Here is a 12,688-nt window from a genome sequence, read left to right on the forward strand (position 1 = left end):
GCAGCTACACAAAACCAGGAATTTCCTTTGATATTCCATGCGAAAGGAAAAGCAGTATTGTCTACAGAATTATTCCTTGCACTGCTTTGCATTACAAAATGGAATGAATGTGGAAATAACAGGGAGAATCACAGCCAAGTTGTATGTGAAGTACTCCATCTCTCCTCACAAACGGATGTTGAATTTTTGCATGGAAAATCCCATACTTACATATATAGCTGCTTTGTGAGACTAGGAGAGTTATGATGTCGACTTTAGCCAACATCTGTAAAATGACTCTGCTCATACTCAAGGCAATTCTACGTATTATCATAGAAACAGCTCAACACATCTACATTCTAGTCTACTTGTCATATCTCCTGCTATTGCTGCCACTGCGATGGTTTTATCCAAAGCTTTATTGGTACATAGAAGGTATATTATTTCGGTGGCTTTTAGGAATAGTTGCTTCATGGGGCTGGTCAGCTGGTTATTCAGGTACGTCTGTGTAGACTCAAAACAAATTTTGCATAACTAATTTCTCTCACATATTCAATAAGCATTGAGCTACTTTATCCAAGCTGATACAATGTAGCATTCACCAAAAATGGCTACTATGATAATTAACCTTTTCTAAATGTCCCACTTTCATCTCAATTCTATTGAGATGATAATGTATATTTTCGAATACTGAGTTTGGATTGATGCTTACGATGCAGTAGGGACCCAGATACCGTTAAACTAATTCATGCATGATGTGCAATATGTACTTCTATATTGTGACCTGACTGTACAAACCTCTGGTTTTGTTATATCATAGCAGTGCAATTGTCATTGTTATTCTAACAAAAGGTCTTAATTATGTAATTGTTATATGGATTAGCTAGCTAATTGAATTCCCTGTGTAGGTCAGAAAAAGACAAAACTGTACGCAGTCACATGTTTTTAACAAAATTTGTGAAGAATCGTATTTACTTGACAAAAAGAAAACTGTGCTTTCTATTTACAAAGATTACACCAGCTGGAATTCTATATTATACTAGTCCCAGTGTGTACAGAATTTCAGTACTGGAAAATTTGGGAAGAGGAAAAATATCGACTTCCTAAGCTTTCAGTATACACCTGTTTTGTACTGTTCTGACTATATCCATGTACATGGAATAGGCACTTTATGTTTATATGATAGCAAAGGTCTTTTATAATCCCATTGTCTAATCTCGTTTTAGTTCTGGATAAGCAAAGAGAATTGACGGGGATGCAAATAATACAGCTCTATTTATATTAGTCACTGACAGCACATGTACATATATACATACCTGCAAAATTTAAAAAAAAAAAAGAGAAAAAAAGACTTCTCTGAACAGTATTACCATAATCATCATGATTACTGGTAATTTTAATTTGGTCTTTTTTCATTATTCCAACATAAATAGAAGTCAGTGACAATATACTACATTGTAGTACTGGTAGTGTGTTTTTAATGTATTAGACGTATTGTCAGATCAAGAACCATTGAAATATACAGGTTTTGATTTACTTTGTGTACAGATATCATAATATACATCTACATTTTAATTCATCATTTCAATATAATAAGTTTACTTTATTTATTTTTGGTGATTTGAGAAAATGCAGAAATTTATGTGGGCATATATAATTTAGCAGTACATAATATATAATTGAAAATTGATTACTGCTGTGGAAAATATTGTAAAATGATTGACAGGTGGCAATGATACATCTGCCCTTTTAAGCGCTGTGTTTCATAAATGCTCTCAAAATGTACACCAGGTTAATGTTATCAAAATAATTGCACTTTCCATTTTCATTAATTTACACTGGAATTTATTTTTGTTTTTTCAGTTCAAATAAATATACCCTAGTAAAAGGTTAAAACACCATCGTTATTTATTCACTGATTTCAAAATACACAAACCCACATTTTAGAATTATAAATTTACCCTTTAAATAACAATTGAAATTATTTTCTTTTTCAAAATTCTCCCATTAGATCATTATTTTTCTTGTTTCATCCTTTAGTAATCTGTTTTGAACTTAATAATAATAATAAAAATATGTACTTGTGACATGACAACTTTATATTTTTTTAATTTTACATTGAAATCAATGTTTAGTCCAATTTTATTTTTTGCAGTCTCCTTGCCTGAATGAGTTGTGTTGTAAGTCATTGTGTGTGTATTACCTATTAGATGTAAAACTGGAAATTTTATAAGATGAAAATGTTGATGTGTACGTGTATTAAAACAGCGTTGATTGATAGTTGAAGAAATCAAAGCCCACAATGTCTTCAACTTTTGTTTATACTCATCACCTTAGGTTTAATTTGTCAGACACCTTCATTTCTTTATACACATATACAGCAAACCATGGCGATATTATCTCCCTTTATACCTCCGTGAGCAAACAGACCTAAAATGACACTACTGCTATAATGTAGGCAATGTAGACTGTAAATATACACAATAGACAAAGAAATGACAACCAACATCACCTTCACAACATCATTTTTTTTTCAGTGAATTTCTAAAATATCATACAAAATGGCAAATAGTGATTCTTTATTGAACCATAGAAAAAAAACCTATCACTGTAAGAGTGCAAATATAGTATACCTACTTTCACTGATTTTGATACTTTTTCATAGACTGGCAAATAAATAACAAAGACAACGGCTTTCCCACTATGCTATTGAAGACGGGAGAGCACCTGGTTGGATCATTACATTGTTACTCAAGGTCACCAAGTAGACAATTACCATCTGAAAACTATACTCACAAATGACATGATACTGAATCAAAATCAAGGATTTTTTCTGGAGAAAATTACATTTTTAATTTTTTAGTCTAAATTTTCATTGTAGGGAGAAATATATAACACACGCATGGTATGATTATAGCTTTGAAATTTACATTGAGATTTAACTACAAAAAATGAATGCATGTCTGTATGTATGAAATAACGGCAGCACAAGTGTTTAAATATGAGAGAAAAATATTTGGTTTCCCAAAACTCATTGTAATATCACAATAATCAGGATTATCTAAGTGTAAAATTCATTTTTTTTCCATCCAGAAGTAAATGATCATCATCATTAATATTTCAGTATTGTGACAAATCAATAACACAAACAATGGTTGATTCTGATGTGGATATAATGAAATTGACATAAACAAATTTGACCCGGCCGTGACATATGAACTCCATGTCACTGAAAGCACTTCATCTGCTGTCAAGATATAGATGCATAGCGTAATCATATAATTGATGATTTCATCCACTGTGTACTACACAGATAAAGGTCACATTTACCTAATTACACCCTATTGTGTGCAAGAACTGCTATATGTCATATATAAATGAAAACCATAGTAACAGATCATCATCTGGCTAGACAAATTTTTCAATACTGCTACATTTTATCGTCTGGCTCAACAAAATCTTACTACTGGTAACACATTGCTACATTTTATTGTCTGGCACAACAACCATGTTACTAAAACTGCTTCTTTTCATCACCTGGTGTAACAAAAATCTCTCCCAACATGGGCTACATTTATGTGAGCAGTACTGACTGTTGTCTTTGCAGGTCATTAATTGTCAAAACCATGTATATATACAGGTAATAATTCTAACAACATATTCTTTCTCCGTGATGTCAGTGGATTATAAAGAATATTAATGTAACTCAATTTTTGACATGTAGTATTAAGACATTGCCAAGCCAGCAGACAATAACTTGTTTCCACTCAACTCACTGGCTTTCCACTGTATTAGATGTAGGTGTGTAAATGCATCCTCACCACTCACTTGATTTAATTCATGTTATTTTGCTGAGTAAAATGAAATCCATGATTAAATTGAACCCTTGGTTTATTGACATACACTTCATTAATTTCTTGGTAACTCTAGAAAGTTACAACCCTTGCAGCATTTGTCTATAGAGAATGCCTCTGATCAGAACATTATTAGCAGTGGAACGTTAAAAACTGGCTTTGAAGGTGCTGAAAGGTCTGTTTTCTCAATCATTACATTATCAAACTGACACATGTATAGTAATACAAAAATAATAGTGGGTGGCTGCTATGATGTAGATTCACAATATGCTTTTTGTTGGTTTGTTTATGTCTGCAAAGGTTAGTCATATGGTACAATATGACTGTTGTACGGGCAGCCATGCACCATTGTTTTTTTCAATGTATGTCACTTTTAGCAATGTGATATTAAAGGAGAATACTTTTTTGCACCTTCAAAGATAGTTTTGATTTTCCACCACTGATAAAACAACTTCTGATCAGAATGACAACTGCTGCAAGGATTGTACAACTTGGAGACACCTCGACACCTCGAGATAACTGCTGCAAGGGTTGTAAAACTCAGCAACATATCTAGATAACTGATGCAAGGGTTGTAAAACTCAGCAACATATCTAGATAACTGATGCAAGGGTTGTAAAACTCAGCAACATCTCTAGATAACTGATGCAAGGGTTGTAAAACTCACATATAATATACTGCAATATATCAACATTGTGAGCAATACTAATCCAATTACAGTCCTTTGCCAAATGAGATTACTGATTTACAACATACCGGGGTATATATACGACCAGCCAGATCATTTGAAACTTCAGGGTTAAAGTACTACCAATTACAGTGGCAACATGAATGACAAATGGGGTATTTATTTTGGAATTTTAAGACAACCTAGTGTAAGATATAATATGTTTTCCTACTTCAAAAAACAGTGTGAAACAGCATCAACCAAATCCATGTACAAAAAGCTAAAAAAGTGTGTAAAAAGTTTGTTATTGTGCATACAATAACAAAACATTTTACAGATTTTTAAATATTTGTGCAATTTGAGATACAAAGTAAAAATTTGTATATGTTGTGTCACAGTATTTTTTTAAAGTATGAAAACACAATAGAATTGCTGTATAAATTTTGACCCGAACGAATACCCATTTGTCATCTATATGGCCACTTTGAGTGATTTATAAATATTTTTTCTTATAAATATGACTCGCAAAACTACCCAAATAATCTGGTGAATATAGTGTACCAGTACTACCACTGTGTCTTTCCTTCCCATCTATAACTACAGCAAGAAATGCACTGTTGAGAAACATTGACACTCTATGAATTTTTTAGTTTAGATTAATACACTGACATATTCACAATTAGCCTTCACAGTTCAAAATGTAATAGAAGGCACACGATATATAAATATATAATTAATTGTCTGCATTTATGCAATGTAATTAAGTTTTGTGTTTGCTGCACTCAAAAGACGCAATAGACTCATTTGGCACCATGATGCATACAATTAATGTCTGTGATTGCATTAGAAGTACAACATACCCAATCTCATCATGTCTGTACACACCACACTACCGTGTCATAAGCATATTGTGAATATTAAAATTGATTTATTGGTTTTGTGCCCATCATTAATATCAGTTCTATAGTCAATGTATTCAGTGGTTTTGGGCTATTTTTGCAAATTTGTTTAAACACACTGTGTGTTGTGTTATTACCTTGTCTTCAAGAGTTACACACAGGCTAGTAGCCTGCAATCATAATTGGTGAACTACTAAATTTATATTTTATTTTATTTATATTAAATTACAGACACAAAATTTACCAGTTGTTGTATGTTAGAGTCAATAAATAAGCGTCTGATCTGTAAATCACCTTATTTTACCAAGGGATATAGAAAATATTATAAGGTCTAAAAAAAATAATTGTTTGGTTCCTGTTACCCGACCCCACTTAGCTTTTCACTGCCAACCCTCAACTTTTTTTTATGTATTTGAGAAAAAAAAAATAAAATCGCAAAAGTTGCGAAGTCTTATGAGATATAGTGGATGCAGAAACTAACATCAACTTAAACAGACAAAAAAAAAACAGTTTCCAGTGTTCTTCCAATCTGTAATGGCTGTACATCTGATAGGAAGAAATAAATGACACTGAGACCATTTGGAAACCAATGGAAAACCTGAACTTGACACTCACACAGAAAAAAAAACTACCTACCCCGCCTATTCCAAACTTGAACGTAATCAGAACCACACAATTTTTTGTATTAGGCCTATAAATGATAAAATACATATTATGTAGTCAGGCAGGCCAACAAAAGTATAGACATACAGTATAATATATTATCTTCAGTTGTAAAGGTTAAAGGTGAACAGATGCAATCATTTTTCATATACTATCAATGATCCCATGACTAGACAATATAAGTTCAATTCAATTAAAACAGTGTGGTTACAACTAAATGCAATGAGAGCATTTGGTACCTTAAAATAGAATGCACAACTCAAGAGGGAATTAATTAATTTTAATGGCATGACATGACAGCCGATGACTCGTTGTTTTATTCACACAATTCTGTGTATCAGAGTTGCACTCTAATATGACTAATAAAGTCTATGGACAAAATTGTTCTGGCTTGGCAAAGTGTTAAAATTTGTGATGTTTTCATTTCATCTCTGTGGTCAAAATATACCTGTTCTTGCATATCAGAGTATATGATCAGTGGGTTAGAGTGGCCGGTTTGGAATATGCAGGTTGCAGGTTCAAGCTCTATTGCTGTCGTTTGTTTCTGAGTGGCTTAAGTCCTTGGGACAAGATTTGAAACATGACTGTGCCTCAGTCAACCAAGCTGTATAATTGGGGACCTGGTAGGATAGAGGTTGCAATGTGAATGCTTTAATCTTAATGCATTTATAAAGACTGCAGTGGATTGTGGCGGCTCCCCAGGGAGTTGAGGAAGTATAAAGGGCCATTGTGCCGATCTGAGCCAGGGGTAATAAATTGTATAAAAGTGCTTTGAGCACAGAGTGGAAAACCGCTATATAAAAACTAACATTGTTATATTTGATAAATGAATATCAGATACATATTTGATAATCTAGACATTGCAGACAAGGTGCTAATACAGATATGTATGTAGATCATAACTTAGAATATAATACCAATGTGATATATTTGAAATTACAATAACTATAATAAATTTGACAAGCTGGTGTTGATCTTAGTAGATGTGGACAGAGCATGCACCGATCAGTCTGGTTTACATCTGGCAAGTTTACATTGAAATAAACATATGGTTCATATCGGTCTGGCATACATTTATTTAGGGAGCTGTGGAGTAAATCTGATGTAAAAATAATAGATTTCTTTAAATATCTACTTCTATTTCCTTTGTTTATTGTCAGGATTTTTTAGTCCCTGCTGGGCGAAGTTTTTATTTTGTTATTCTAGAAGTGAGTGTCTCCTACCTACTCACTCCCTGAACAACAAAATCAAAAATAAACAGGCGTAAAAAAAGGAATTGAGTTGTGTCTTACATCAGATTTTACATGTAATCAGATTGTCATCTAACTAACAATACATCTTATATTTTGTACTTCAGTGAACAGTTATTTTTCTCTGTTTCTGGTGAAAAAACCTACAGATTCTGGAAATGCGTTATGGATTCTTAAAACTATAAAATAGTCCCCTGTACGATAGAGCTTCTCGTTCTGCGTCACGACCATCAAAGGTAAAATAGCATGACCAGATAAAATCTAAATCATCAATATTTGACATTCTCTTTCTTTCTTTTTTTCAATTTCAGTAATTGAAAGTGGAGAAGATGTGACTAAACTACAGGATGACGAAGCTGTTGTCATGGTAAACCATCAATCTACTGGTGATGTTCTGACATTAATGACAAGTTTGCAAGACAAAGGTCCGGTCTTAAAAGAAGTAATGTGGCTGATGGATAAAATACTTATACTGGCACCTACTTTTGGACCTGTCTCTTTTTTCCATGGTGACTTCTTTATACAACAGGTAAGTAATCCACAAGACTAGAATGCCCTGAATTGCACACAAAAAACAACACAAAACACACACACACACACACACACACACACACACACACACACACACACACACACACACACACACACACACACACACACACACACACACACAGAAAAATATTGGAGAATAATAAAGTTATATGTTTGCAGGTAATAATTGTTAGGGTATAATTACATAGACTTACTAGAAACCAAGTTCTTAATTTACAAAAAAACATTGGGAATGTGATGTTATATGGTGCCTGAATGTTTTGGCTCGAATTTCAAGCACCAAAAAACCAATGACACAGACACATGTTGTCATGATGTAGGGCATAAATTCCATATTTTCTGTGTGAATGTATATCACTTAACATGTGCATGGTGTAATAACTATTATTCTTTTAAAAATAAATTACCATGCATGTGTCAACATATATGTACATTTGAATTGCAAGAAAAAAAATTGTGTCCATGTGTATATTGAAAATTCTACTTGCAATAAGGGATTTTATGTCTCATTGCAGATCTCGTGAGAGAAATGCAAATATGCCTAGCAACAACGGTTGTCAAACATGTGATCGAGGTCAAGCTTTCACCATGGCCATGTGTGATGATGTCGAGAACAATAGTGTTGCTAAGCATTTGACACTTTCAGCTTGACCACCCTCAAGTAGTTGCTATGGATGCAACGGCTCATGCGAGATCTTGTGAGAACTGCTGCGAGGCGAAAAAAACGGCTTACTGATATACATGAATTTTTGCTTTCATTTTAAGTACTGGTATATATTGTAATCTAAATATACCGAACTATACCACAGTCTCTAAGCCAGATACAGGGACTGTGGGCACTCCTAAATGTTAACCGGTTCAACTATTAAAAATAACCCCTTGTTTTTTTTTGCGATTTTTTTTTTTAGGGTAAGCAGTACAGGGAATCACAAATCAAATTACTCGCGGAACATTTACAGAAGATATACTGGCAGAGATTTAGAAAATGGGTCATTCTCTTTCCAGAGGGAGGGTTCCTTAGGAAAAGAAGAGCTGCCAGCCAGAAGTAAGTAAAACAGCAGACACACTCAGTCTGGTAATATATTACCACAGACTTCCTTGTCCATGTAATTACTTATATCAAGTAGAAGTGGAAAGGCTAGAGTCAAATTTGGGTGTCTGACAGAGATATAGAGAATGTGGATCTTGAATGATTGAATGGCTCCAGTGATAAGATTGACTGTAGGTAATTAAGTCAAAGACTGCGAGATCTAAATTGGTGAGTGTAAGCTAAGACACTATCATTCATTCTGAAATGAATACCTTGAATCCCTGTATTGGAAGTGACTCCGTATACTAAACATACATGAAGTGCTCTAAGCCTCTATCTACAGAACATACTGATGGAAGTGAGAATTATACTATTAACAGCAAGATCAAATGAAGCAATCAAACCCAAACTGAAAGAAAAATTCCTTCCAGAAACTAATCAATTGAAAGTATGTACTGTGAATCACAAATGTACATTTTATCTACCAGTCATTACTTGCATCAGTGTGTGAATATAGTTTGATATTTGCACCGCAGTGCAATACTGAAAATATTGTTGCATATCTGTATATGAAACCATGAGTGTTCCATGCACACAAAATCATGTGAGCACATTAAGTTGTATTTCTTTATGATGTTTTGGATAAACATACATAATAACAAAACTCCACGATGATAGAGTGCCAGTGTGACTATAAGTCTAAGTATTTGCACTCAGTGTTTTATGCTGTACTTTTGTTTGCTATGCTCATGATAGTACGGCTACAAAAAGACCACAAACACTTTTTGCAGTACCCTGGGTATGCCACACTTGCACCCACATGACATGAGTGGGGTTCTGTCATAGTTACTGCATAAAATACTAATAAAATTGTTGCAAATAATTCAAGATATATCATTTAAAATAAGACTGAAGATCCTAATTTTCTATTGTAGATTTGCAAGGAAGAATAATCTGCCTGTTTTAGAACACGTTACATTGCCAAGAACTGGTGCAATGACAACAATTTTGCAGACACTCAGGAACTCTACACCTATGCAGAATGGACCAAAATCAGCATTTGGTATGTCAATTCTTGGAGAAAAAAACCTCTGGAGTTGACATCACATTTACCGCAATCTCTTTGTCTTGATACTCTTTGTATTTGTCAAGAGAAGGAGAATGTGGTAGATGTGATGTCATCGCTAAATCTTTTCCCATAAACCCTTGCAGGAAACTGCCAAAATGGCCCAAACACATGTCAAGTGCAGACAGGGCTTCTTTAAAGGTTTCAAAAAGTTGAGTAGTTACTGAGGTGCTATGTAACTTGATAGAAGTAATCAATACAAGTGTACTAGAGGCAGAAATAAGTCTGGACTTTTCCTTAAGTTGATAGCAGTAATCAATACAAGTGTACTGAAGTCAGAAATAGTAAGTCTGACTGGACTTTTACTTTAAATTGATAGTAAATTTAATCAGTAAACCTGACTGAACTGAAAGTCTAGCTACATGGTCAAAGTAAATGTAAATACATAGCTTCAGGTAAAGCCAATGGGACTGCGAGAAAGTCTATCGTCAGCTGATAATATTACAACATCCATTTGTTAACTCATCTCACTGATTTCATTTCTGTAGCATCAGCTTCAAGAAAAAGTTTGAAGTGGGTGATCGACATAACAATAGGTTACCCGGGTCATCCTGAAGTGAAGCCGATGAATGTACAAAGCTGGATATTGGGCTACAGACAACCCTGCTGTTCATCCGTACATTACAGATACTTTCCAATCCATGAAGTACCTGAAGATCCCGACGAACTACTCAAATGGATGTATCAACGATTTGTCGAAAAGGAAGAGTTGCTTTCTCATTTCTACAGTACTGGGGAATTCCCCACACCAGCCACGAACTGTAAAGTCACCAAGAAACCCAAGAAAGTCGAACTATCAGCATGGTGGTTTCTCACAATCAATGCATCTTACATTGTTTTAATGTGTCTACTTAAATTACTATACAATACACTGTATCAATTGATTGTTTAAGAATTTAAAGTTCCATGTGGATGAGAAATGGGATGTTTACTTTGGAATTTTAATTTATAAAACAACTTTAATATGTTTTTCTACTTGAAAACACAATGTCAAACAACATATACCAAGTCCATGTTTGTAACTCAATCCATAACAAAAATTTTTTTTTTTTTAAATGTGTCAAATGTTTGTTATTATACATACAATAACAAACTTTTCAAACTTTTTGCATCTTTTTGCAATTTATTGAGTTACAAACAAGGACTTGGTATATGTTATTTCGCACTGTGTTTTCAAGTAGAAAAACATAGTAAAGTTGTTTTATAAATTAAAATTCCAAAATAAATACCCAATTGTTATCCACATGGATCTTTAAAAGGAGAAATCTGTGAGGACATGTCTGGTTGATAAAAAGCAGAATTTTGGCAGTATTCTTAAATCATAGAGTACAGGTATGTAAAATACCAAATAACAACTAAATAGATATCAACAACGTCACAACTAAACTACAGTGACATGATTTGTACTTATCTAATTCTGTACCAAGTAAATGAATAAATTCAAATGATCGTAATAAATATCTCCTGAAATAAAAAAGCAAAGGTATAACTATATATATAAAGTCATCTTTAAATCCATCCTGTGTATTGTAGAAGTATTTTGATAACATTGATGTATTTCAAGTAGATGAAATAGGCAATTTGAAATTGGAGGGAAAGGGGTGGGGGTGGGGGAGTAACATGAAAATATACTTCAAAATTCAACCATGATTTTAACACAAAAAGTTGTTGTTTGCCTACGACAGGAAATATCAATAGCAGGCTTGAAAACATGGCACTTCAGTACTTCACTTTTACTTGTCTCTCTCAAAAACTTGATGCTAGATTTCTTTTACTTTGTAAAGATACAGATGGAAAGAAATCAGTATTGTCTCCATGACGCTTTCATGAAGTGAGAAAGATGCTTAATGAAAGACTGAGAGTATACATAACTAATACTAGTAATATAGGTCACATCTACAGATTTCTTTTTTTTTTCACACATCATCTTTCATGTAACTCTTTATATTAATCAATACTATTTGAAAGATAACTAAAATAAAAATAGGAGTGAGAAATTGTATATTAGTATACTGATGTAGGTTAGTTATAAATCTATAAACGGTAAAATCTATCTTTCTGGTCTAGGCTAAATTCAAACTCAGCTGGGCATGTTTTTTTGTCATTCCTTTTCAGTCCAAGTTATCTTGTCTCCTAAAAGGTATTTTGTCTTGTAACAGTATCACCTTTTTCAAAAATAGGTTTTCAATGACGATAACAGTTATGTAATCTTGTGGTGAACTTGACTTTCTCTTCTATGTTTCTTTGTATTTTAGAGTGGTGCTGTACTCTTTAAAATAGGAAATATACAGTAAATAAAAAAATGTGATAGGTTTCTGAATATAATGCATAAACTTAAAGAGTGTGATGCAGTTCCTTTTTCTTCTTCTTCTTCTTCAAATTTGTACAGTTATTGTGAATATATTAGATGCAAAGACAAACAAAGCTTGAAAGGAGTACAGAAAGCCGAACAAGCAATATATTGGACGTATGACCAACAGCCTAATACAGGTATTTCAGTAGTTGCAATAACTCTAGGCTTATATTTCAATGTTCAATGTAGTAGTGTATTCGATTTCAATATTATGAAATTTACACCATGATTGAGGTGCAAATGTTTTACAAGAAAGTTATGAAGATGGAACAGGTTGGTTTATTTATGAAATGAATTTATATTTTATTTTAACAA

At 33.3% G+C, this 12,688-nt stretch overlaps 1 protein-coding gene across 1 annotated transcript; it reads left to right on the forward strand.

The window, feature by feature from the left end:
- Positions 1–245: 245 nt before the first annotated feature.
- LOC144444170 (acyl-CoA:lysophosphatidylglycerol acyltransferase 1-like) lies at positions 246–10,912 on the forward strand. Its single transcript, XM_078133583.1, has 6 exons — positions 246–477; positions 7,624–7,841; positions 8,773–8,909; positions 9,830–9,957; positions 10,232–10,243; positions 10,509–10,912. The coding sequence occupies exons 1-6, from the start codon at positions 246–248 to the stop codon at positions 10,910–10,912; spliced, it is 1,131 nt and encodes a 376-aa protein (XP_077989709.1).
- Positions 10,913–12,688: the final 1,776 nt, after the last annotated feature.

This window comes from Glandiceps talaboti, chromosome 2 (genome assembly GCF_964340395.1).
Source record: "Glandiceps talaboti chromosome 2, keGlaTala1.1, whole genome shotgun sequence".
Taxonomy (NCBI): domain Eukaryota; kingdom Metazoa; phylum Hemichordata; class Enteropneusta; family Spengelidae; genus Glandiceps; species Glandiceps talaboti.

Excerpts from the sequence above, each read along its gene's own strand:
- LOC144444170 (XM_078133583.1), top strand. The coding sequence starts at position 246 with ATGTCGACTTTAGCCAACATCTGTAAAATGACTCTGCTCATACTCAAG. Across the intron at positions 478-7,623 it reads CTGGTCAGCTGGTTATTCAG|TAATTGAAAGTGGAGAAGAT; the intron begins GTACGTCTGTGT and ends TTTCAATTTCAG. Across the intron at positions 8,910-9,829 it reads AGAAGAGCTGCCAGCCAGAA|ATTTGCAAGGAAGAATAATC; the intron begins GTAAGTAAAACA and ends TTTCTATTGTAG.